General features: G+C 44.5%; 1 protein-coding gene across 1 annotated transcript in view; it reads left to right on the top strand.

The window, feature by feature from the left end:
• The window catches only part of LOC135527509 (neurotensin receptor type 1-like), a 56468-nt gene that overhangs the window by 10064 nt on the left and 18904 nt on the right, over positions 1 to 27500 (top strand). The window contains exon 2 of the mRNA XM_064956012.1: positions 17822 to 18023. Within this exon, the coding sequence (XP_064812084.1) occupies positions 17822 to 18023 (202 nt within the window). The remainder of the gene's footprint in view (positions 1 to 17821; positions 18024 to 27500) is intronic.

Consider the following 27500-nt stretch of genomic DNA (forward strand, 5'->3'; position numbering starts at 1 on the left):
CCTCCTCCCCCTCCTCCCATCTCTTCCCCCTCCTCCCCTCCTTCTCCCCCCTCCTCCTCCTCCCCCTCCTTATTCTCCTCCCCTCCTCCTCTCCTCCTCCCCCTCCTCCTTCTCCTCCACCTTCTCCCCCTTCTTCTCCTCCTCCTCCCCCTCCTCCCCCGATCTCCCCCTCCTCCTCCCCCTCCTCCGATCTCCTCTCCCCCTCCCCTTCTCCTCATCCTCCTCCTCTCGCCCTCGTCGTCATCACCCCCCGATCTCCTCTCCCCCTCCTCCTCCTCCTTCTCCTTCTCCTCCTCCTCATTCTCCCCTTCCTCCTCCTCCTATCCCCCTGTTAATGTACAGTGCCTTGCGAAAGTATTCGGCCCCCTTGAACTTTGCGACCTTTTGCCACATTTCAGGCTTCAAACATAAAGATATAAAACTGTATTTTTTTGTGAAGAATCAACAACAAGTGGGACACAATCATGAAGTGGAATGACATTTATTGGATATTTCAAACTTTTTTAACAAATCAAAAACGGAAAAATTGGGCGTGCAAAATTATTCAGCCCCTTTACTTTCAGTGCAGCAAACTCTCTCCAGAAGTTCAGTGAGGATCTCTGAATGATCCAATGTTGACCTAATGATTATAAATACAATCCACCTGTGTGTAATCAAGTCTCCGTATAAATGCACCTGCACTGTGATAGTCTCAGAGGTCCGTTAAAAGCGCAGAGAGCATCATGAAGAACAAGGAACACACCAGGCAGGTCCGAGATACTGTTGTGAAGAAGTTTAAAGCCGGATTTGGATACAAAAAGATTTCCCAAGCTTTAAACATCCCAAGGAGCACTGTGCAAGCGATAATATTGAAATGGAAGGAGTATCAGACCACTGCAAATCTACCAAGACCTGGCCGTCCCTCTAAACTTTCAGCTCATACAAGGAGAAGACTGATCAGAGATGCAGCCAAGAGGCCCATGATCACTCTGGATGAACTGCAGAGATCTACAGCTGAGGTGGGAGACTCTGTCCATAGGACAACAATCAGTCGTATATTGCACAAATCTGGCCCTTATGGAAGAGTGGCAAGAAGAAAGCCATTTCTTAAAGATATCTACAAAAAAGTGTTGTTTAAAGTTTGCCACAAGCCACCTGGGAGACACACCAAACATGTGGAAGGTGCTCTGGTCAGATGAAACCAAAATGTAACTTTTTGGCAACAATGCAAAACGTTATGTTTGGCGTAAAAGCAACACAGCTCATCACCTTGACCACACCATCCCCACTGTCAAACATGGTGGTGGCAGCATCATGGTTTGGGCCTGCTTTTCTTCAGCAGGGACAGGGAAGATGGTTAAAATTGATGGGAAGATGGATGGAGCCAAATACCAGACCATTCTGGAAGAAAACCTGATGGAGTCTGCAAAAGACCTGAGACTGGGACGGAGATTTGTCTTCCAACAAGACAATGATCCAAAACATAAAGCAAAATCTACAATGGAATGGTTCAAAAATAAACATATCCAGGTGTTAGAAGGAGGAATGGGAAAAAATTTCAGTCTCTCGATGTGCAAAACTGATAGAGACATACCCCAGCTGTAATCGCAGCAAAAGGTGGCGCTACAAAGTATTAACTTAAGGGGGCTGAATAATTTTGCACGCCCAATTTTTCAGTTTTTGATTTGTTAAAAAAGTTTGAAATATCCAATGAATGTCATTCCACTTCATGATTGTGTCCCACTTGTTGTTGATTCTTCACAAAAAAATACAGTTTTATATCTTTATGTTTGAAGCCTGAAATGTGACAAAAGGTCGCAAAGTTCAAGGGGGCCGAATACTTTCGCAAGGCACTGTATGTTGATGTGTGTAGTGTGTGTAGTGTGTTAATGTATGTTGGTGTATTAGTGTGTGTAGTGTGTTAATGTATGTTAGTGTATTAGTTTGTGTAGTGTGTGTAGTGTGTTAATGTATGTTGGTGTATTAGTGTGTGTAGTGTGTGTAGTGTGTATTAGTGTGTGTAGTGTGTATTAGTGTGTGTAGTGTGTATTAGTGTGTGTAGTGTGTGTAGTGTGTATTAGTGTGTGTGCTTGTGCCAGAGATGTATAAGTAGACTCCCATTTCAGAAGCAGCTGGACTGTTAAAACCTGTTTACCTTTCAGTTTGACTTCCTGCTGTTCCGTAGCACACTGTCTCATAACACTTCTTCCCACCGGTTTGACCACTACAGAGAGAGAGAGAGAGAGAGAGAGAGAGAGAGAGAGAGAGAGAGAGAGAGAGAGAGAGAGAGAGAGAGAGAGAGAGAGAGAGAGAGAGAGAGAGAGAGAGAGAGAGAGAGAGAGAGAGAGAGAGAGAGAGAGAGAGAGAGAGAGAGAGAGAGAGAGAGAGAGAGAGAGAGAGAGAGAGAGACTGAGAGAGACTGAGAGAGAGAGAGACTGGGAGAGAGAGAGACTGAGAGAGAGAGAGACTGGGAGAGAGAGAGACTGAGAGAGAGAGAGACTGAGAGAGAGAGACTGGGAGAGAGAGAGAGAGAGAGAGAGAGAGAGAGTGGGAGAGAGAGAGAGACTGGGGAGAGAGAGAGACTGGGAGAGAGAGAGAGACTGAGAGAGAGAGAGAGAGACTGGGAGAGAGAGAGACTGGGAGAGAGAGAGACTGGGAGAGAGAGAGAGAGAGAGAGAGAGAGAGAGAGAGAGAGAGAGAGAGAGAGAGAGAGAGAGAGAGAGAGAGAGAGACAGACAGACAGACAGACAGACAGACAGACAGACAGACAGACAGACAGACAGACAGACAGACAGACTGAGAGACTGAGAGACTGAGAGACTGAGAGACTGAGAGACTGAGAGACTGGGAGAGAGAGAGAGACTGGGAGAGAGAGAGACAGAGAGACTGGGAGAGACAGAGAGACTGGGAGAGACAGAGAGACTGGGAGAGACAGAGAGACTGTGAGAGACTGGGAGAGAGAGAGAGACTGGGAGAGACTGGGAGAGACAGAGAGACAGAGAGACAGAGAGACAGAGAGACAGAGAGACAGAGAGACAGAGAGACTGGGAGAGAGAGAGAGACTGAGAGAGACTGGGAGAGAGAGAGAGACAGAGAGACTGGGAGAGACAGAGAGACTGGGAGACAGAGAGACTGGGAGAGAGAGAGACAGAGAGACTGGGAGAGAGAGAGAGACAGAGAGACTGGGAGAGAGAGAGAGACAGAGAGACTGGGAGAGACTGGGAGAGAGAGAGAGACAGAGAGACAGAGAGACTGGGAGAGAGAGAGAGACAGAGAGACTGGGAGAGACTGGGAGAGAGAGAGAGACTGGGAGAGAGAGAGAGACTGGGAGAGAGAGAGAGAGACTGGGAGAGAGAGAGAGAGACTGGGAGAGAGAGACTGGGAGAGAGACAGACAGAGAGAGACTGGGAGAGAGAGAGAGAGACAGAGACAGACAGAGAGACAGAGACAGACAGAGAGAGAGAGAGATTCTCTCCTAGAGTCCACTGATGTTGAGTGTGTAGGAAACATGGGAATTTAGCCCTCTACATTGTATGCTGTCCCCTGTCGATAGGTGTAGAGTGTATATGTGTGTCTGTGTTGGCGCGTGGATGCGTGCATATGTGTGTGTGTGTGTGCCTGCATGCATGTGTGTGTGTGTGTGCCTGCATGCATGTGTGTGTGGGCGTGCGTGCATGTGTGTGTGGGCGTGCGTGCGTGTGGGATGTGCTCAGTATTACATCGTACTTGGCATAGAGCACAACAGAATAACAGGGAACTCTGGGACTAAGCTGAGTGGTGTGCCGCAGAGCAGGGAACACTCTGGTTGTATTTCTGGAGACTCCATGCTGTGTGAAATAGTTCCGACCACCTCAACTTCCTGTGAAGCCACCAGGAAACAACACTCATGATTGACGATGCATCTACCAGTTACCGCTCACACACTCAGCCAAGGCTTGACTTGAACCCTGAAAGTATCTTGCTGTGTTTACAAGTGGCAGCCCAATTCTGATATCTGAATGGTCAAAAGACAAAATGAGTGAGGAAAAAAAAGGTGAGAATTGGCTAAACACAGTCTATAGTGTTACTGTTGCTGTGAGTTGGCCAAACGTCCTGCTTTATGACCAGAGATTAGATTGACTTGGCCAAACATCCTGTGTTATCACCTAATATTAGATTGACTTGGCCAAACATCCTGCTTCATCACCAGAGATTAGATTGACATGGCCAAACATCCTGTGTTATCACCTAATATTAGATTGACTTGGCCAAACATCCTGCTTCATCACCAGAGATTAGAATGACATGGCCAAACATGATTTATCACCAGAGATTAGATTGACTTGGCCAAACATCCTGCTTCATCACCAGAGATTAGATCTTTTTAATAAATCATGATTGAGGTAAGGTTCTACATTTCAATTCATCATGTTGAAATCCATCTGTCTCTTCACCAACATATGAGATACACAAACATATCATGTCACTCCCACAACCATATCAATCCCACAACCATGTTAATCCCACAAGCATGTCAATCCCAATACCATGTCAATCCCACTACCATAATAATCCCACAACCATGTCAATCCCAATACCATGTCAATCCCACTACCATAATAATCCCACAACCATGTCAATCCCAATACCTTGCCAATCCCACTACCATGTCAATCCCAATACCTTGCCAATCCCACTACCATGTCAATCCCAATACTTTGCCAATCCCACAACCATAATAATCCCACAACCATGTCAATCCCAATACCTTGCCAATCCCACTACCATACCATACCAATCCCACTTCCATGACAATTCCTCTACCATGACAATCCCACTTCCATTCAGAAGCTAGCATTAGGGTTGACTAATGTCGGGTTAATCCAGAATTTAAATCTGCTTAATTTTGTTTGACGCTTGATTACAATTGATGTTTATGTAAAAATCCACGAGAGATTAAGTGTTTGCCAATGCCTAGAACCCCTTTACATATGTCACAGAGGAGAGAGGTTGTGGCTGGGAGCTTCTGTCAACCCTGCATGTCAGGGGACAGCCCCTGTTAAGAAATAGCACAGAAACAGGGAGGATGGAGACAGATGTCTCTTTGGCTCGCTGGCATGTTGGTATGCGCTCCTGGCTCCACTCCCCCTGGAAAGAGAGCCCGTGCTGGGGTCTGGACACTGGCTCCTAGCCCACCAGGCTGGCTAGCTGGTGGTTAGATGACTCCTCCATCCACCCCCCCCCCCCCTTTCACCCAATACTCAGGCTCAGGGAGATGAAAAAAGAAGAAAGAGAATTTCTCATGTTTTGAGAATTTGAATCTAAAATATATTGCGCCAGGAATTTGTAAAAGCTACTGTATGTGTTCCCAATGCAACCTAATCACCTTTTATGCTTGCCTTTTTTTTCAGTCTAAAAGTACATTCTCTCCCAGGTGTGTCTGCAAATGTATCCTCCTGAACTAATTTAGGCTTGGCATAACAAGGTTGTTGACACTTGTTGAATCAAGACATTTCAGCTTTTCATTTGTAATTAAAAACATAATTCCACTTTGACATTATGGGGTATTGTGATGTCATTATGGGGTATTGTGATGTCATTATGGGGTATTGTGATGTCATTATGGGGTATTGTGTGTAGGCCAGTGACCAAAACAAATTTAAATGTAATCCATTTTAAATTCAAGCTGTAACACAACAACATGTGGAAAAAGTCAAGATGTATGAATACCATCTGAAAGCACTGACCTAGACCATCTATAAGGGCAAACAGGAAGAGGTATGAATACCATCTGAAAGCACTGACCTAGACCATCTATAAGGGCAAACGGGAAGAGGTGTGAATACCATCTGAAAGCACTGACCTAGACCGTCTATAAGGGCAAACAGGAAGAGGTATGAATACCATCTGAAAGCACTGACCTAGACCATCTATAGGGCAAACAGGAAGAGGTATGAATACCATCTGAAAGCACTGACCTAGACCATCTATAGGGCAAACAGGAAGAGGTATGAATACCATCTGAAAGCACTGACCTAGACCATCTATAGGGCAAACAGGAAGAGGTATTTTTGTTGTTGTTGGTGTGTGTGAAGAGTTCTATCCTACTTAATCAGTGGATAAATACAACATATATCCTGGTACAATGCTAGTGATTTGTTTTAGATTAAAAGAAGGAAATCTCGAGGCTCATCAATATATTATGGCTCAGAGCGCTGTCCTGTTGATTCCCTTTGCTCTGTCCATCCACCAGGAAGAGGCAGAGAGAGAGATCCTGAGAGATGAAAGAGGACCATCAACATCTAGATCAAGATCTTGTCACGCCCTGACCTGAGAGAGCCATTTTATTTCTATATTTTGCTAGGTCAGGGTGTGATGTGGGGTGGGTATTCTATGTTTTGTATTTCTTTGTGTTTGGCCGAGTGTGGTTCCCAATCAGAGGCAGCTGTCTATTGTTGTCTCTGATTGGGAATCATACTTAGGTAGCCTTTTTTCCCCACCTATGTTGTGGGATCTTGTCCTTGAATTGTTGCTGTTGAGCCCTACAAGGCTGTACGTTTCGTTGGTTCTCTCTTTCTTGTTTTTCTGGTTATCATTAAAGAATATGATCAACCTACCCCACTCTGCATCTTGGTCCACTTCTTCAGACGAACGTCACTGATCTAGGGAAACAAAGTGCTTCAGAGAGACAAGTCGTAAGCTTCAGACCTGAAATGTATTTTGCCACTGAAAAAGAAGGAGGCAGAAGATGGGAAAAGGTGAAGGATAGTTTTGTGTTTGAAGATTTTTTGTCATTATCTGAGAAAGGGAAGAGGGAAAAATCTTTACGGTGGGAGTGGAGGGAGAATGATGACGGAACTTTCACTTTTAATTTAATCCTATTTTCTATCATTCCAGTGAAATTGGTTCCAGATTGGTACTGTTCCTCAAAAGTACACTACCAGGTTGTCAGTATTACTTGCAGAGGGATATGAAGTGCTCTGAAAGAAAGAGATGGAGGCAGAGATATATATATAGAGAGAGAGGAGAGAAGGAGAGGAAACGGAGAGACCATAAATCATGTAACCATGGAGATATGCTCACATAAGAACTATTTTTCATGTCACAATAGATGGACGGGAAAAAAAATATCTTGACTTCTACTTCACTACTACTGTGTTCCTCTTCCATTAGTCGTACTGTTGTCTGCCATAGAACATCTACTGTTATAAACAATGAACCTGTTGTGTAATGTAGCTGAAATAGAGATTAGACTAGCAACTAAAAGGTCATTCAATTGTTTATGAAATGATTTAAGGAGAACACTTTAAACCTGCCATGTAAGCGGTAGTCTCATGAGGTACTGGCGTACACCCATCTATACCCGTCTGTTGAAACCGTGGTCCCCTCATGAAAGATACAAAACAGTGTGCCTATTCATATTCAACGTCTTGTCACGGATCCAATTCAGAGAATGCTTTGTAAGCATTGCCTCACATAATTGAATCCAAATGGAGATTTGCCATCCAGAATGCTGTCCTTCGGTAGTTCTTTCATACAGATTTTTTATACTGATAGTTATTTAATACAGGTAGTTCTTTTGTACAGATACTGCGGCTGGTTTAAAATGGATGAATCGCATCTGCAACAGCCTCTTGACGGGTCACGTCAACCTGTGGTCACAGTGAGTCACAGCCTACTGACAAGTCACGTCAACCTGTGGTCACAGTGAGTCACAGCCTCTTGACTGGTCACGTCAACCTGTGGTCCCAGTGAGTCACAGCCTCTTGACTGGTCACGTCAACCTGTGGTCACAGTGAGTCACAGCCTCTTGACTGGTCACGTCAACCTGTGGTCCCAGTGAGTCACAGCCTCTTGACTGGTCACGTCAACCTGTGGTCACAGTGAGTCAAAGCCTACTGACAAGTCACGTCAACCTGTGGTCACAGTGAGTGACAGCCTCTTGACTGGTCACGTCAACCTGTGGTCCCAGTGAGTCACAGCCTCTTGACTGGTCACGTCAACCTGTGGTCACAGTGAGTCACAGCCTCTTGACTGGTCACGTCAACCTGTGGTCCCAGTGAGTCACAGCCTACTGACAAGTCACGTCAACCTGTGGTCACAGTGAGTCACAGCCTCTTGACTGGTCACGTCAACCTGTGGTCCCAGTGAGTCACAGCCTCTTGACTGGTCACGTCAACCTGTGGTCCCAGTGAGTCACAGCCTACTGACAAGTCACGTCAACCTGTGGTCACAGTGAGTCACAGCCTCTTGACTGGTCACGTCAACCTGTGGTCACAGTGAGTCACAGCCTCTTGACTGGTCACGTCAACCTGTGGTCACAGTGAGTCACAGCCTACTGACAAGTCACGTCAACCTGTGGTCACAGTGAGTCACAGCCTCTTGACTGGTCACGTCAACCTGTGGTCCCAGTGAGTCACAGCCTCTTGACTGGTCACGTCAACCTGTGGTCACAGTGAGTCACAGCCTCTTGACTGGTCACGTCAACCTGTGGTCCCAGTGAGTCACAGCCTCTTGACTGGTCACGTCAACCTGTGGTCACAGTGAGTCAAAGCCTACTGACAAGTCACGTCAACCTGTGGTCACAGTGAGTGACAGCCTCTTGACTGGTCACGTCAACCTGTGGTCCCAGTGAGTCACAGCCTCTTGACTGGTCACGTCAACCTGTGGTCACAGTGAGTCACAGCCTCTTGACTGGTCACGTCAACCTGTGGTCACAGTGAGTCACAGCCTCTTGACTGGTCACGTCAACCTGTGGTTACAGTGAGTCACAGCCTCTTGACAGGTCACGTCAACCTGTGGTCACAGTGAGTCACAGCGTACTGACAGGTCATGTCAACCTGTGGTCACAGTGAGTCACAGCCTCTTGACTGGTCACGTCAACCTGTGGTCACAGTGAGTCACAGCCTCTTGACTGGTCACGTCAACCTGTGGTCCCAGTGAGTCACAGCCTACTGACAAGTCACGTCAACCTGTGGTCACAGTGAGTCACAGCCTCTTGACTGGTCACGTCAACCTGTGGTCACAGTGAGTCACAGCCTCTTGACTGGTCACGTCAACCTGTGGTCCCAGTGAGTCACAGCCTCTTGACTGGTCACGTCAACCTGTGGTCACAGTGAGTCACAGCCTCTTGACTGGTCACGTCAACCTGTGGTCACAGTGAGTCACAGCCTCTTGACTGGTCACGTCAACCTGTGGTCACAGTGAGTCACAGCCTCTTGACTGGTCATGTCAACCTGTGGTCACAGTGAGTCACAGTGTGTACTGTAAACCCAGAATGGTCCATAAGGCAGGCAGGAGGATCTCCTGTTTCTGTAGCGCCAGGCATCTCGATGTACAAGTACAGACCGCTGACCGCTGTTGTAGGGCTTTACCCCTAATCCATCTCCTTAATGCTGAGTTCCAAGCAAAGAGGCATATGTTAGTCTCTGGATAACTCGACCGGAGAACAAACTCCCATCACCTTGCTTTCCACAGAATAATCAGATTTGGAAGTCTTTGTCATAGCGGACTGTTCTGATAAGGGTGGGTCAGGCACGTTTAAATGACCATTTCCTCTCATACTGTGAGTCTAATGCAATGTCCCTTAGCCTTTCCAAAACATGGAAACACACTTGGTTATGTAATAATGCTCTACTGTAGCTACACGATTTAATGGGTTTCATATCATAATTACACTATTTCACTCAGATTGCTAAGAAATAAAGAGTGGGAATTTCAAGGGGAATTCATTACTAGTGTTTTCATATCCTGATGTCTGGATGGGGTCTGAAAAAAACTCAAATTGGCTTAGGTGGGTGGTCAAAGCAGACAACTTTAATTACTCAGGCCACTTGAGGGAGGCTCACACAGTGGCCACAGTAAGGGAATTGGTGGAGAACAAGAGGGTAAAGGACTGTGAAATGTAATGGCTGCAGAAATTATGAAAAGAGATGTACCAAAAAAAAAACTGTTCATTCAAGAGAAACATGTTCAACGGTGTCTGTGTTTGGTTCACGCGCAGGAGGGCTGACACATAGGGGCAGAAATCGACTGCCAGGACCAGTCATCATCAGAGCCACAGCCAATACTGCTGTTGGAAATCATGCTATTTCCCCACAGAGTAACATCGTGTTTGATATGCCCTGCGGAGTCCCTGTACGCGTAAAGACACAGAGCCTTTTGTTGTTCATTAAAAAAAAAAAAAATTGTCATTGAACTTCATGGGAATAGAGAGGAAGCAGAGATGTGGATAGGGAAACTTTGCTTCTTAAAGGTTCAATAACTTGAAAACATGACTACTGACATGTAAAACATTCTGGGACTGTATCAACAGTAAAAATACAACAAAATATATATTTTTTTGTTGTTGTGGATTTTCCCTTTATCAAGTGATATATGTTCTAGAATTTAAAGGTTTGCCAACACTACAGACCGCAGAGGACTAATAACATGCTGTTCTCAATACATGCAACAGCTCATCCCCAGCAACATTTTAAAAGCCTTATATATATATATATATATATATATATATTTCTCTCTCTCTCTCTTACATCAAGAAATGGTGCAAGTTCAGAGCAAAAAAATATAATTAAAAAGCTCTAATCAATGAAAGCTGTGGTTGAAAGTGGCTCTGGCTGGCTGGCTGGTTGGCTGGCTGGCTGGCTGGTTGGTTGGCTGGCTGGTTGGCTGGCTGGTTGGCTGCAGCTCGTTAGGGGCTTGTCTGCTCTAATTGCCTGTTCCAGCTTAGCCTCGTTAGGGCCACGCCAATCAGACGACTCACGGTTTCCCAACGCATTTTCCTGCCCCCCCGTCAAATTTTCAAAAGGGGGGGGAGCTGTTCCAAAAATGTTCCTGACAGAGATCAACCACCTAATCTCCAGTCATCTGTCTAAGAGAAAGAGAGCAGAACAGGGCAAAGAGAAACCCCAAGCTCCTAGGGACCAATGCCAAGGAATCAGATATCCTTTTCTACCCCTCCACTCCAATCTACTGGCGGATCCTACTTCCATTCATGTTAAATAAACATCATATAAGATCCAGAGGAGGCTGGTGGGAGGAGCTGTAGGAGGACAGGCTCGGTGTAATGGCTGGAATGGAATAAATGTAACGCTTTTAAACATATATAAAACAACTGTTTGACTCTGTTCCATTTATTCCTTTCCAGCCAATACAATGAGCCCATCCTCCTATAGCTCCTCCCACCAGCCTCCACTGATAAAGTCATTTATGATTTGAAATGTAACAAGTGTTTACAAAACCCATACTGCTTTTTGCCTCCTGTGTTTTCCAATAAACATCACTCTTGTTCACACCAATCAGTTTTGTTCGATGGAATTACAGGAATAGATGCCAAAGTATGCTAATTCAAAATTAGATCCACTTCGTGAATGTCTTTCTTCATATGGATACAGCATGAGTACGGACCCAGGGTATGTGACCAAAGATTAAGGTTAGTTGGATTCATGCAGGAACTCAAACGTTTTGCTTCTGCATCATGTTTTAAAAATATCTTGACATATACTGTAAATCTCTTGACATTTACTGTAAATCTCTTGACATTTACTGTAAATCTCTTGACATTTACTGTAAATGTTGTAATTCTGAAGGATAAGGGTCAGGAGGGGTGGGTGGAGACCGGACGTCTATCCAAGGCTCATTTAGTTTAAACAAACGCGAGTATCTTTCCCTAGCATGTATTGAGTTCCTTCACTCCCTCCCCGTAGGACTGGTTTCGGTTGGCCTGCTGTAGCCTGAAAGTACCTGCCAGGCGAATGATAACGATGGTGATGGTAAAGACCAGGCTCCTCTGAGCCGAGTTTGATATTCAGGAAACCATCAGGAACACTTCGCCCGTCTGGCCTCACAGGGCAGCCGCATCCCCCCCACCCCCCCCCAAAAAAAAATCTGTGATGGGAAATTAATGTAATCCTCTTGAATTTCAATATGTTTGGAAATACCACAGGAGCTAGTGTTTTGGGAGAAATCATTTGAATATTTTGCTTTGATTTTCTGTCTGTGTTTTGCTGCAGTGAGGCACAGACAACTGAGAAGCTCATGAGACGCTGATAGAGACAGATGGGCCAGTCTCTGCTGGATCATAACGTTCACCTGTAAAGAGATTGAGTGTGAACTGTGTAAGTGCTTCACGCTATCAAGCAGGCAAATAAATGGCAAAGACACTCATTCTATAACCGTTTTTATACATTGCGCTCAAAGCACTTATGGACATTATTTCTATAAATAATATAATGTGCGACGTCCGATGTTATTCCAGGACCCTGTACTAAGCTCACATTTATGAGTCGGTATAAACAGGAACATTTCTGGCCATTCGACCTGTCAGGTAGCACTATGCATAGCCAGGCTCTGCGATAGACTAGTATCCTGCTCACGGGGGGTGTACTTGTACATAAAACTGCCTCACGCTACAGAATCAGGAGATAGAGACTACTTATAGTCAGGTATGCTGGCAATCAACTGACTGACCCAATTAACAAAAGTATGTATCCATTTAACACCTGGTGTGGTTTATAGACACTCTAATTACACTGTATGGTGGTCAATCTGGAGTTATAATAATAACAGATTGTTCATGTTCCATTGCTGATTTGACATGACTGCAGCTAATTGGAAAGCGGAAAGAGATTGACACTTCTGGTCTGTCTGGTGTAGAATCCTGATTTCAGGACAACATACAGTATATCACTAATTACTACCAGACAGGTACAGGGCCAATTTCCTACATTGTCCTCTCCTCTGCTGTTTTTTTTCTCTCTCTCTCTCTCTCTCTCCAAAATCTTCCTCTGTCTTTCCAAACTTTAGAGGTGGTACTATACAGAGTATCTTTACAGCTGGTACTTTACATAGTATCGCTACAGGTGGTACTTCACAGAGTGTCTTTACAGGTGGTACTTTACATAGTATCTTTACAGGTGGTACTGTACATAGTATCTTTACAGCTGGTACTTCACAGAGTGTCTTTACAGGTGGTACTTTACATAGTATCTTTACAGGTGGTACTGTACATAGTATCTTTACAGCTGGTACTTCACAGAGTGTCTTTATTTACATTTACATTTAAGTCATTTAGCAGACGCTCTTATCCAGAGCGACTTACAAATTGGTGAATTCACCTTCTGACATCCAGTGGAACAGCCACTTTACAATAGTGCATCTAAATCATTAAGGGGGGTGGTGAGAAGGATTACTTATCTTCTCCTAGGTATTCCTTGAAGAGGTGGGGTTTCAGGTGTCTCCGGAAGGTGGTGATTGACTCCGCTGTCCTGGCGTCGTGAGGGAGTTTGTTCCACCATTGGGGGGCCAGAGCAGCGAACAGTTTTGACTGGGCTGAGCGGGAACTGTACTTCCTCAATGGTAGGGAGGCGAGCAGGCCAGAGGTGGATGAACGCAGTGCCCTTGCTTGGGTGTAGGGCCTGATCAGAGCCTGGAGGTACTGCGGTGCCGTTCCCCTCACAGCTCCGTAGGCAAGCACCATGGTCTTGTAGCGGATGCGAGCTTCAACTGGAAGCCAGTGGAGAGAGCGGAGGAGCGGGGTGACGTGAGAGAACTTGGGAAGGTTGAACACCAGACGGGCTGCGGCGTTCTGGATGAGTTGTAGGGGTTTAATGGCACAGGCAGGGAGCCCAGCCAACAGCGAGTTGCAGTAATCCAGACGGGAGATGACAAGTGCCTGGATTAGGACCTGCGCCGCTTCCTGTGTGAGGCAGGGTCGTACTCTGCGGATGTTGTAGAGCATGAACCTACAGGAACGGGCCACCGCCATGATGTTGGTTGAGAACGACAGGGTGTTGTCCAGGATCACGCCAAGGTTCTTAGCGCTCTGGGAGGAGGACACAATGGAGTTGTCAACCGTGATGGCGAGATCATGGAACGGGCAGTCCTTCCCCGGGAGGAAGAGCAGCTCCGTCTTGCCGAGGTTCAGCTTGAGGTGGTGATCCGTCATCCACACTGATATGTCTGCCAGACATGCAGAGATGCGATTCGCCACCTGGTCATCAGAAGGGGGAAAGGAGAAGATTAATTGTGTGTCGTCTGCATAGCAATGATAGGAGAGACCATGTGAGGTTAAGACAGAGCCAAGTGACTTGGTGTATAGCGAGAATAGGAGAGGGCCTAGAACAGAGCCCTGGGGGACACCAGTGGTGAGAGCGCGTGGCGAGGAGACAGAGTCTCGCCACGCCACCTGGTAGGAGCGACCTGTCAGGTAGGACGCAATCCAAGCGTGGGCCGCGCCGGAGATGCCCAACTCGGAGAGGGTGGAGAGGAGGATCTGATGGTTCACAGTATCGAAGGCAGCCGATAGGTCTAGAAGGATGAGAGCAGAGGAGAGAGAGTTAGCTTTAGCAGTGCGGAGCGCCTCCGTGATACAGAGAAGAGCAGTCTCAGTTGAATGACTAGTCTTGAAACCTGACTGATTTGGATCAAGAAGGTCATTCTGAGAGAGATAGCGGGAGAGCTGGCCAAGGACGGCACGTTCAAGAGTTTTGGAGAGAAAAGAAAGAAGGGATACTGGTCTGTAGTTGTTGACATCGGAGGGATCGAGTGTAGGTTTTTTCAGAAGGGGTGCAACTCTCGCTCTCTTGAAGACGGAAGGGACGTAGCCAGCGGTCAGGGATGAGTTGATGAGCGAGGTGAGGTAAGGGAGAAGGTCCCCGGAAATGGTCTGGAGAAGAGAGGAGGGGATAGGGTCAAGCGGGCAGGTTGTTGGGCGGCCGGCCGTCACAAGAAGCGTGATTTCATCTGGAGAGAGAGGGGAGAAAGAGGTCAGAGCACAGGGTAGGGCAGTGTGAGCAGAACCAGCGGTGTCGTTTGACTTAGCAAACGAGGATCGGATGTCGTCGACCTTCTTTTCAAAATGGTTGACGAAGTCATCTGCAGAGAGGGGAGGAGGGGGAGGGGAGGAGGGTTCAGGAGGGAGGAGAAGGTGGCAAAGAGCTTCCTAGGGTTAGAGGCAGATGCTTGGAATTTAGAGTGGTAGAAAGTGGCTTTAGCAGCAGAGACAGAGGAGGAAAATGTAGAGAGGAGGGAGTGAAAGGATGCCAGGTCCGCAGGAGGCGAGTTTTCCTCCATTTCCGCTCGGCTGCCCGGAGCTCTGTTCTGTGAGCTCGCAATGAGTCATCGAGCCACGGAGCGGGAGGGGAGGACCGAGCCGGCCTGGAGGATAGGGGACATAGAGAGTCAAAGGATGCAGAAAGGGAAGAGAGGAGGGTTGAGGAGGCAGACTCAGGAGAAAGGTTGGAGAAGGTATGAGCAGAGGGAAGAGATGATAGGATGGAAGAGGAGAGAGTAGCGGGGGAGAGAGAGCGAAGGTTGGGACGGCGCGATACCATCCGAGTAGGGGCAGTGTGGGAAGTGTTGGATGAGAGCGAGAGGGAAAAGGATACAAGGTAGTGGTCGGAGACTTGGAGGGGAGTTGCAATGAGGTTAGTGTAAGAACAGCATCTAGTAAAGATGAGGTCGAGCGTATTGCCTGCCTTGTGAGTAGGGGGGAAGGTGAGAGGGTGAGGTCAAAAGAGGAGAGGAGTGGAAAGAAGGAGGCAGAGAGGAATGAGTCAAAGGTAGACGTGGGGAGGTTAAAGTCGCCCAGGACTGTGAGAGGTGAGCCGTCCTCAGGAAAGGAGCTTATCAAGGCATCAAGCTCATTGATGAACTCTCCGAGGGAACCTGGAGGGCGATAAATGATAAGGATGTTAAGCTTGAAAGGGCTGGTAACTGTGACAGCATGGAATTCAAAGGAGGCGATAGATAGATGGGTAAGGGGAGAGAGAGAGAATGACCACTTGGGAGAGATGAGGATCCCGGTGCCACCACCCCGCTGACCAGGTGGTACTTCACAGAGTATCTTTACAGGTGGTACTGTACAGAGTGTCTTTACAGCTGGTACTTCACAGAGTATCTTTACAGGTGGTACTTTACAGAGTGTCTTTACAGGTGGTACTGTACATAGTATCTTTACAGCTGGTACTTCACAGAGTGTCTTTACAGGTGGTACTTTACATAGTATCTTTACAGGTGGTACTGTACATAGTATCTTTACAGCTGGTACTTCACAGAGTGTCTTTACAGGTGGTACTTTACATAGTATCTTTACAGGTGGTACTTTACATAGTATCTTTACAGCTGGTACTTCACAGAGTGTCTTTACAGCTGGTACTTCACAGAGTGTCTTTATAGGTGGTACTGTACATAGTATCTTTACAGGTGGTACTGTACATAGTATCTTTACAGCTGGTACTTCACAGAGTGTCTTTACAGCTGGTACTTTACATAGTATCTTTACAGCTGGTACTTCACAGAGTGTCTTTACAGCTGGTACTTCACAGAGTGTCTTTACAGGTGGTACTGTACATAGTATCTTTACAGGTGGTACTGTACATAGTATCTTTACAGCTGGTACTTCACAGAGTGTCTTTACAGCTGGTACTTTACATAGTATCTTTACAGCTGGTACTTCACAGAGTGTCTTTACAGCTGGTACTTCACAGAGTGTCTTTACAGGTGGTACTGTACATAGTATCTTTACAGGTGGTACTGTACATAGTATCTTTACAGCTGGTGTACTTTACATAGTATCTTTACAGCTGGTACTTCACAGAGTGTCTTTACAGCTGGTACTTTACATAGTATCTTTACAGCTGGTACTTCACAGAGTGTCTTTACAGGTGGTACTGTACATAGTATCTTTACAGGTGGTACTGTACATAGTGTCTTTACAGGTGGTATTTCACAGAGTGTCTTTACAGGTGGTACTTTACATAGTATCTTTACAGGTGGTATTTCACAGAGTATATTTACAGGTGGTACTTTACATAGTATCTTTACAGGTGGTACTTTACATAGTATCTTTACAGGTGGTACTTCACAGAGTGTCTTTACAGGTGGTACTGTACATAGTATCTTTACAGGTGGTACTGTACATAGTATCTTTACAGGTGGTACTGTACATAGTATCTTTACAGCTGGTGTACTTTACATAGTATCTTTACAGGTGGTACTGTACATAGTATCTTTACAGGTGGTACTTCATAGAGTATATTTACAGGTGGTACTGTACATAGTATCTTTACAGCTGGTACTATACAGAGTATCTTTACAGGTGGTACTTCACAGAGTGTCTTTACAGGTGGTACTTCACAGAGTGTCTTTACAGCTGGTACTGTACATAGTATCTTTACAGGTGGTACTATACATAGTATCTTTACAGCTGGTGTACTTTACATAGTATCTTTACAGGTGGTACTGTACATAGTATCTTTACAGGTGGTACTTCACAGAGTATATTTACAGGTGGTACTGTACATAGTATATTTACAGGTGGTACTGTACATAGTATCTTTACAGGTGGTACTATACAGAGTATCTTTACAGGTGGTACTTTACAGTGTATAATGAGATTGTGAAACTCCTCTGGTTAGTCTAGACTGTGTCAATATGTACTCATTAACTGTCAATATGCAAGCAACTGTGTTCCCACCAGAATGGCAAACCAACTTTTGAACAGACTTCAAAGAAATCAATATCTCTGTTGCATTATTTTTGTCCCAGACCAGAAACAATTCATCGTTAATTGTTATGATTGCATCGCCTGTACTGTTTGAGGCCAAAACTACAGTGGTTCTTCATGTAAGAGTTGTGGCGTACTGCAGCACAGCTTGCGGGGTGCCGCAGAATTCTATGGCACGTTATTTAAGTGTCAGCCATTGTTGCCAGAATGACGCAATTTACCACAATCTGCCACCATCTAACACAAACGGATGCAGCATAAAGCTCAAAACATATAAAGGAAGAACCACTGAGTCATTGGCAGAAAGTACAGTCTTACTAACGTTATCTCTCCATGCCCCTCCGTTTCTCTGGACAGGTGAATGTGCTCCTGTCCTTTGTGGTTCCCATGGTCGCCATATCTGTTCTGAACGGGGTCATCGCCAGTCAGCTGCTGCATATGTTCAGAGAGAAGCAGCAGGACAACCGCATCTGCATCGTCGAGGGTAACCCTACCATGCTGAGCGTTGCTGTGGAGCCAAACCGCACACAGTCGCTGCGTCATGGAGTCATGGTTCTACGTGAGTATACAGTGGTTGCTCCACTAAAGGTTTTGCGATTATGCTGCGGTACTTAGAGGTAATTTGTGGTTTAGTACAGTACCCTGTGTCAACACTTCATTGCTCCAGACCAGCGCAAGGGGGCGTTAGACCACTGATTATGCTTTTGGGTCCTACTGTGTCTCTAACTGACAATGAATGGGCGACATAAACCTAAATAGAAATTGTGCACGACTTCAGTATTACTTACTAAAACTGTTTTTTATTTTTATTTGTTAGGATTATTTTGCTCTTAATGTAGTACTGTAGCCTACTCCCGACTGGTCATGTTGTACAGCACCTTAGTGGCACAATAGTCTAAGACACTGCATAGCAGTGCAAGCTGTGTCGCTACAGATGCTGGTTCAATAACTGTGCTGTCCTTGACTGGGAGACTCATGAGATGACTGTAGGTTTTTGGTTTCTCTCCCTCTAAAAACGTAAATAAATAATAAACTGTAAGTAATAAACTGGCTTTATTTACAAATTAGTGACAATGCTCACCCCATGTTCAGGATTGGCCTTTTTCTCACTCATTTTACATTATTTGAAAACAAAATCATCTCCAAAATATTGTTATTTTTAAACAAGCAATTATTATTATTAATTTAGAATTATATACAAGCCTGTTGGATATTCTCACAGATATATTATTAACCCTGCGATTTTTTATTTTCACTGAATTTCCGTTTGTGCATTGGTTAGACTAGAATTAGAAAAGTAGGGTGTAGAAATGTTATGCTCTTAGTGTAACCTTTATTTAACTAGACAAGTCAGTTAATTAAGAACAAATTCATATTTCCAAGGACAGCCTACTCCTTCCTCCCTGTCGGGAATTGAATCCCAGTCTCCGGCGTGCCTGCACAACATGGGGATTCTTGAGCTAAATAGCCCAGTTCTGTACTCCTGACCGTGACGTTGTACAGTGCCATATTTCCCATTCCATCCTAACGGAAACCCAGAGGGTTTTTCATATTTCTTGGAATAGAAACACCATTATATTAATCAAATTAATTAAGCAAGTACCAGTGAAATGTTTGGACACAGCTACTCATTCAAGGATCTTTCTATATTTTTTATTCTACATTGTAGAATAATAGTGAATACATCACAACTATGAAATAGCACACATGGATTAAGTTAAGGAAAAAGTCTTATTTAGGACAGCCTACGCCTTCCTCCCTGTCGGGGAATTGAACCCCGGTCTCCGGTGTGCCTGCATTCTTTCATACTGCAGCTATTGAAGGCTATTAAAATGCCCTCTGGTGGTCAACTAGCACTAACTAGCATTAATGTGCAATAGAATTCTGCGGTACCACGCAAGCTGCGCCGCAGTACGCTGCAACTTTTAAAGGACGAACCACTGTACAATGCCCACTTCTACGCACGCACGCACATACACACACTGAACTATTCCTTCAAGTGGTAAAAATACACACACACTGTCTGTTTGTATGCTTGTATGAACTACAAAATGCAGAAGAGAAGTCCACTCTCTTGACTGTGTGCCATTAAACATTAGAAGTTGGGGTCTCAACTACTGTGAGATGGCACCCATTCAGCCTGAGCCAGCCTCACTCTCCTTATCGCCAAACCCATTCCATTAGCACTCCATTATAGGACACACTATCAAAGAGAGAAAACCCACCTCCAGCTTTTTATACACCTTATTACGGCTGAATAAATCATTTTCATCGATGCACCAAAAAAAAGGATAATATTATCACACAGCTTTCTCCATCTGCTGTGCGTGGCTAGTTTGCTACACACGTGACCAAAGCTTCAAAGGACAAGTTAACCTCCTTCAACTCCTGATTTCCATAACAACAGGCTGGAGTTGTTTCTTTGTGACATGCGTCAGGCTGCATGCATTATTAGCACAATGCCTCTTCCTCCTGGAGTGGAGCCACTCAGTGATTACATGCACTTGAAACAGTAGTGGGCAACAATCTTTTTAGTGAATTCACTGCCCGCTGATAAATTAATAAAAAAGAGAATATTTCTAGAAAAATTGCAATATACACTCCCCTATGTATTTATTTGGACAGTGAAGCTATAACTTTTAATTTGTCTCTAGACTCTAGCATTTTGGATTTCAGATCAAATGTTTTATATGAGGCGAAAATATACAGCATTTGTAACATTTTATTTGAGGGTATTTTCATACATACATCTGTTTTATATAAGATGGCACCGATGGAGAAGGTCACCATCTTACAAGTTCCAATCCCACTTTAATATTTAGTTACTTTTTTAGTGTTTATACTATTTTCACATATGACCGCTAAGCACTTTTGGACATCGATTTTGACTTCAAATTCGACTTCAACTCCAACTGTTTCTTTTTTCACTCCAGATGCTATTCCTATGTTTTATGAGCTACCAAAACGCCGCCGGCATAGACATGCTAGATGGGCTGGCACCCTTGTGAAATTGTGATGCAGAGAAAATCGTTGGGCACTCCCCTCTGTTTTATTGGCAAATGTCCAGTCACTCTAGAATAAGATGAATGATCTTCGTTTGAGAGTCACCTACAAGAGAGACTTGAAAAACTGCAATATTATATGCCTTGCAGAAACTTGATCACAGAACTCAGTGGTGTCTCCATGCTGTGGCACAATCGGTTGACCGCAGCCTCAGGAAAGTCCAAAGGGGGAGAGGTGTGCCTCTTCATGAACAACAGCTGGTGCGCTGCTTCCAGTGTGAAGAAAATCTCGAGATTAAAACCTTTTTGGGATAGGGGCAGCATTTTCACTTTTGGATGAATAGCGTGCCGAGAGTGAACTGCCTCCTACTCTGTCCCAGATACTAATATATGCATATTATTATTAGTATTGGATAGAAAACACTGAAGTTTCTAAAACTGTTTGAATGATGTCTGTGAGTATAACAGAACTCATATGGCAGGTGAAAATCTGAGAAAAATCCAACCAGGAAGTGGGACATCTGAGGTTTGTAGTTTTTCAAAGCTTGGCCTACCGAGTAAACATTGAGATATGGATGAGGCACTTCCTAGGGCTTCCACTAGACGTCAACCGTCTTTTGAAACTTGAATGAGGATTCTACCATAAAGGAGGGGCTCATGAGACCTCTTTGAGTCAGTGGTCTGGCAGAGAGCCTTGGTCTCATGATGCTCACTCCCGACAGAGTTACCTCGCGTTCCAGTGCTTTTTCTGAAGACAAAGGAATTCTCCGGTTGGAACATTATTGATGTTTTATGTTAAAAACATCCTAACGATTGATTCCATACATTGTTTGACATGTTTCTAAAGGACAGTAACGGAACTTTTTGAGTTTTTGTCTGGATGAAATGCTCGCTCCTCATGAAGATGGATTACTGGGCTGAACATGCTAACAACAAGTGGCTATTTGGACATAAATGATGGAACTTTATGAAACAAATCAGACGTTTGTCGAACTGGGATTCCTGGGAGGGCCTTCTGATGAAGATCATCAAGGGTAAGTGAATATGAATTTACTTTGTTGATTCCAAAATGGCGGCTATTCCTCTGGCTGTTTGGGGCTCTGAGCGCTGTTCTCAGATTATGCTTTTTCCGTAAAGTTTTTTTGAAATCTGACACAGCGGTTGCATTAAAGAGAAGTCTATCTTTAATTCTGTATCTTTTATCAATATTTATTATTAGTATTTCTGCAAAATCACCGGATGTTTTGGAATCAAAACTTTACTGCACGTAAGGCGCCAATGTAAACTGAGATTTTTACATTATCGAACAAAACATACACGTATTGTGTAACATGTTGTCCTATGAGTGTCATCTGATGAAGATCATCAAAGGTTAGTGATTAATTTGATCTATATTTCTGCTTTTTGTGAAAAATGGGTGTGTTTTTTCGACTTGGTGGTGATCTAACAATCATATGTTGTGCTTTAGCTGTAAAGCATTTTGGAAATCGGACATGATGGGTAGATTTACAACATGTCTATCTTTCATTTGTTGTATTGGACTCGTTAATGTGTGAAAGTCACATATTTCTAAAAAATATTTTTGAATTTCACGCACTGTCTTTTCAGAGGAATGTTGTTGAGGTGTTCCGCTAGCGGAACCCCTGCGCTAGAAAGGTTAAAACCATTCTACCTCACTTCTACCAACACATCTCATGTGCCTCTAGGGGCCCTAAAACTCAAGACTCCTTTTATTATACAGAAATGTAAACAAGGCCCTCCCTCGCCCTCCCTTCGGCAAATCAGACCGTGACTCTATCTTCCTGCTTTCTGTTTACAACCAAAAGCTCGAACAGATTTTGTGGTGAAGAGACAGTCATTAGATCATTTGTTTTGGTACTGTCCACATGTAGCGTGTTTTTGGTTGAAACGTTCAGGTCCAGGTTCAGGAATGGTTGACAAATTACATCATTTACCTGGAGCTAACTCTGCAAATAGCACTGCTGGGTGATTTATAATATAGCAATACTCTTAGAAAAAAATCTTTAACTAGCCTCTCAAAGCACTTCATGATAACAGAAGTGAGTGCTACGGGGTGATAGTAATTCAGATCAGTTACCTTTGCTTTCTTGGGAACACGAACAATGGTGGCTACATGAAGCATGTGGGGGCAGCAGACTGGGATAGGGAGAGATTGAGCCAGCTGGTCTGTGCATGCTCTAAAGACACAGCCATTTTTAACCCCTCCCCCCCTCCCTGTTTAAAAATGAATTTAGTAAATGTCAATCTAGCAAACCAGTCAACTAAAAGCAGCTTTCCTAGCAATGTTATAGTTCATTTCTAGCTTGTTATTGTTACGGCTTTCTAGGTGGGAAGGAGGGTCGGACCAAAATGTGGCATGTAGATTGCGATCCATGTTTAGTAAACAAATGTAAAACACAAATCAATTACAAACACTACAAAACAAAGAACGTAACGAAAACCGAAACAGCCTTTCTATACTGGTGTAAATAAACACAGAACAAGGACATCAGGACACTAAGGACAATCACCCACGAAACACTCAAAGAATATGGCTGCCTAAATATGGTTCCCAATCAGAGACAACGATAAACACCTGCCTCTGATTGAGAACCACTTCAGACAGCCATAGACTTAACTAGAACACCCCACTAAACTACAATCCCAATACAAACACACCACATACAAAAACCCATGCCACACCCTGGCCTGACCAAATAAATGAAGACAAACACAAAATACTTCGACCAGGGCGTGACAGTTAGCTAGCTAGCTAATGTTAAGATAGCTGGCTAACCAGTTCAAATAATGAACATTTAATAATCCCAACTCATAATGTTACTACAGCACTTTGTGACATCAGCTGATGTAAGAAGGGCTTTGTAAATAAATTTGATTGGTACTACAAACCAGGTTCAATGTTAGCTAACATTAGGCTATAACTAGCAATGCCAATGGCTGTGAGATACAAATAATATTACTACACAGATCATACACGTAACGTTAGCTAGAGAGCCAGCCAGCCAGCTAACGTTAGCTAGCTAGCTAACAGTATGCTTTAACTTGAAATAAAAACAAATTTCTGACAATTTGAAACGTATAATATCTGAAAATGTAGCTAGCTAGACCAGCTTTGTCACGGTTTTCTGTAGGTGAAAGAGAGTCGGACCAAAATGCGACGTGTCTATTACAATCCATGTTTAATGAAACAATAGTAAACACGAATCAAATACAAAACAACAAACGTAACAAGAAAAGGAAAAGGAACAATCACCCACCAAAACCCAACACCAAACAGGCTACCTAAATATGGTTCCCAATCAGAGACAATGACTAACACCTGCCTCTGATTGAGAACCATATCAGGCAAAAAACAGAAACAGACACACAACATAGAATGAAAACTCAGATCACACCCTGACCATACAAAACATATAAACATACAAAGCAAACTATGGTCGGGGTGTGACAATCTTACCCATATACATGGATGGATGTTTCTCCCTATATGTCATGGATGCCAAGGGTGAAGATGGAATCCGGAGACAGGTGGTTTATACCACAGCCTTCAGTGTGTTCTCTTTTTGACTCCCTCTGCATATTTGCAATCAAATGCCAGAATTTTCTCCATCTCCTTAACTATCATACTCTAATTCCATCGGGCATTCTACTGATTTCAAAACTCGGTCCTCGAGAAAGTGGAGAGCAACACTTTTGTAGTTATACTACGTGATATCTTTCAAAAAAGCCACATTAGGAATGATTACCTACACATACTGACCAGCTCATGTTATAGACAGAAGTGTGCTTCATGGCAAACCAATTCAAACTCATCTCTCGGCATGTCCAGCCCACTCATTATCTCAGCCAATCATTTCTAGCGGAAAGGTTCCTGTCTTTTTCTGTGGCTAAACCAACTAGGCTTGTAATTTAACAATTATATTTGTATTTACATATGTTATTAAGGCACATGAAAGTTCACATGTTCCCGAAGGCATTTCTACCAAAAAAACGCATTGTGAAAAATATAAAAAGTTTACATTCAAATACCTCTCTGGTGAAGTAATGAAGCGCCTAGTTCCTTGAAACAAGTCACATATTTGTACTGTGTACTTGAGCTTGTGTCCTCAAAAGTGACTACACCTCAGCAAGTTTTAAAAAGGTTTACCAGAAAGGTGAGATTTTAACCTTTAACCGAGTATGCAGCATTACTACTTATTGACTTATGGCCCTCTCATGATAACTAATTACTTTTGGGATTACATTTGAGATTACATTTAGTTACATTTAATTAATTGGTTTTAAACTTCACTGTCCAAATAAATACATAGGCGAGTGTAGTAGTACAACAAGGCCATTACTGTTGACGCTTAACCTCGGTGGCAGACATTGCACACTCTAGCTTTGGCCTGTCACTCTTGGCTCTATTTGCAGTCACATTGCATGACAGGAGAAGGCGGAAGGCCCCAACTCAGTGTACTTAATGTGAGTTAATGTGTGTAAGAGTGTGTGTGCGTGTTCATCATTTTATTGCATTTTTTTCTTTCCCCTCTGCACCAAAAGGAAAGGGCAAAGGTCAAAGTGGGCCGAGCTATTTCTCTGGCCGGCTTAGGTCAATCATAGGTCAATCATACACAATCATACAACTTTTAGAGTGCTGTAAATGTATTCATGCTACTTTCCTACGTACTACAGCATGGATAGAGTTGGAAGTTAACCAAACACTGGAATATATCAGAGGGCTTAATCACTGTAAGAGTATATCCAGTCTGTCTGTCTGTATGTCTGTCTGTCTACATCAGGGACTGTCTGTCTACATCAGGGACTGTCTGTCTGTCTGTCTGTCTGTCTGTCTGTCTGTCTGTCTGTCTGTCTGTCTGTCTGTCTGTCTGTCTGTCTGTCTGTCTCTCTGTCTACATCAGGGACTGTCTGTCTGTCTGAGTCTTTCTAAGACGAGACAATGAGAAGTTAAACAAACAGTTTTACTCTTTCATGTTTGCTCTGTGTTAATGTGTTGGGTGTGTATATCTTTATACACTTGCTACTTCCTGCTAACGGGCTGGATGGTGGGGTTAAATAGGCTTTGATCAGATCCACTGGTTGAATCAACATTGTTTCCATGTAATTTCAATTCAATTACATTGAATAAACCAGCCAGGTCACCCTTGATACAAGTCAGTATTCGACGTCCATCCTTGTCTGAGGAGGTTGGAAGAGGACGTAGAAACTGGCCACTAGGGGGGCAACCGTGGGCGCTGTTAGATTCATGTAGGTTTCGGTTTTGCTATGTCGTTGTGGACAGGGATGACAGATGCCTCTTGATTCCAAAGGTTGTAAGTTCAAACCCAGTAATGACAGACAGTCCCTGATGTAGACAGACAGACAGACAGACAGACAGACAGACAGACAGACAGACAGACAGACAGTCCCTGACAGACAGACAGACAGACAGACAGACAGACAGACAGACAGACAGTCCCTGATGTAGACAGACAGACAGACAGACAGACAGACAGACAGACAGTCCCTGATGTAGACAGACAGACAGACAGACAGACAGACAGACAGACAGACAGACAGACAGACAGACAGACAGACAGACCCTGATGTAGACAGACAGACAGACAGACAGTCCCTGATGTAGACAGACAGACAGACAGACAGACAGACAGACAGACCCTGATGTAGACAGACAGACAGACAGACAGACAGACAGACAGACAGACCCTGATGACAGACAGACAGACAGACAGACAGACAGACAGACAGACAGACAGACAGACAGACAGACAGACAGACAGACAGACAGACAGACAGACAGACAGACCCTGATGTAGACAGACAGACAGACAGACAGACAGACAGACAGACAGACAGACAGACAGTCCCTGATGTAGACAGACAGACAGACAGACAGACAGTCCCTGATGTAGACAGACAGTCCCTGATGTAGACAGACAGACAGACAGACAGACAGACAGACAGACAGACAGACAGACAGACAGACAGACAGACAGACAGACCCTGATGTAGACAGACAGACAGACAGACAGACAGACAGACAGACAGACAGACAGACAGACAGACAGTCCCTGATGTAGACAGACAGACAGACAGACAGACAGACAGACAGACAGACAGACAGACAGACAGACCCAGACAGACAGACAGACAGACAGACAGACAGACAGACCCAGACAGACAGACAGACAGACAGACAGACCCTGATGTAGACAGACAGACAGACAGACAGACAGACAGACAGACAGACAGACAGACAGACAGACAGACAGACAGACAGACAGACAGACAGACAGACAGACAGACAGACAGACAGACAGACAGACAGACAGACAGTCCCTGATGTAGACAGACAGACAGACAGACAGACAGACAGACAGTCCCTGATGACAGACAGACAGACAGACAGACAGACAGACAGACAGACAGACAGTCCCTGATGTAGACAGACAGACAGACAGACAGACAGACAGACAGACAGACAGACAGACAGACAGACAGACAGACAGACAGACAGACATAAAGACAGACAGACAAACAGACAGACAGACCCTGATGTAGACAGACAGACAGACAGACAGACAGACAGACAGACAGACAGATGACAGACAGACAGACAGACAGACAGACAGACAGACAGACAGACAGACAGACAGACCCTGATGTAGACAGACAGACAGACAGACAGACAGACCTGACAGACAGACAGACAGTCCCTGATAGACAGACAGACAGACAGACAGACAGACAGACAGACAGACAGACAGACAGACAGACAGACAGACAGACAGACCCAGACAGACAGACAGACAGACAGACAGACAGTGAGTTAGACAGACAGACAGACAGACAGACAGACAGACAGACTGATGACAGACAGACAGACAGACAGACAGACAGACAGACAGACAGACAGACAGACAGTCCCTGAGACAGACAGACAGACAGACAGACAGACAGACAGTCCCTGATGTAGACAGACAGACAGACAGACAGACAGACAGACAGACAGA

Source organism: Oncorhynchus masou, chromosome 33 (assembly GCF_036934945.1).
Source record: "Oncorhynchus masou masou isolate Uvic2021 chromosome 33, UVic_Omas_1.1, whole genome shotgun sequence".
NCBI classification, from domain to species: Eukaryota; Metazoa; Chordata; class Actinopteri; order Salmoniformes; family Salmonidae; genus Oncorhynchus; species Oncorhynchus masou.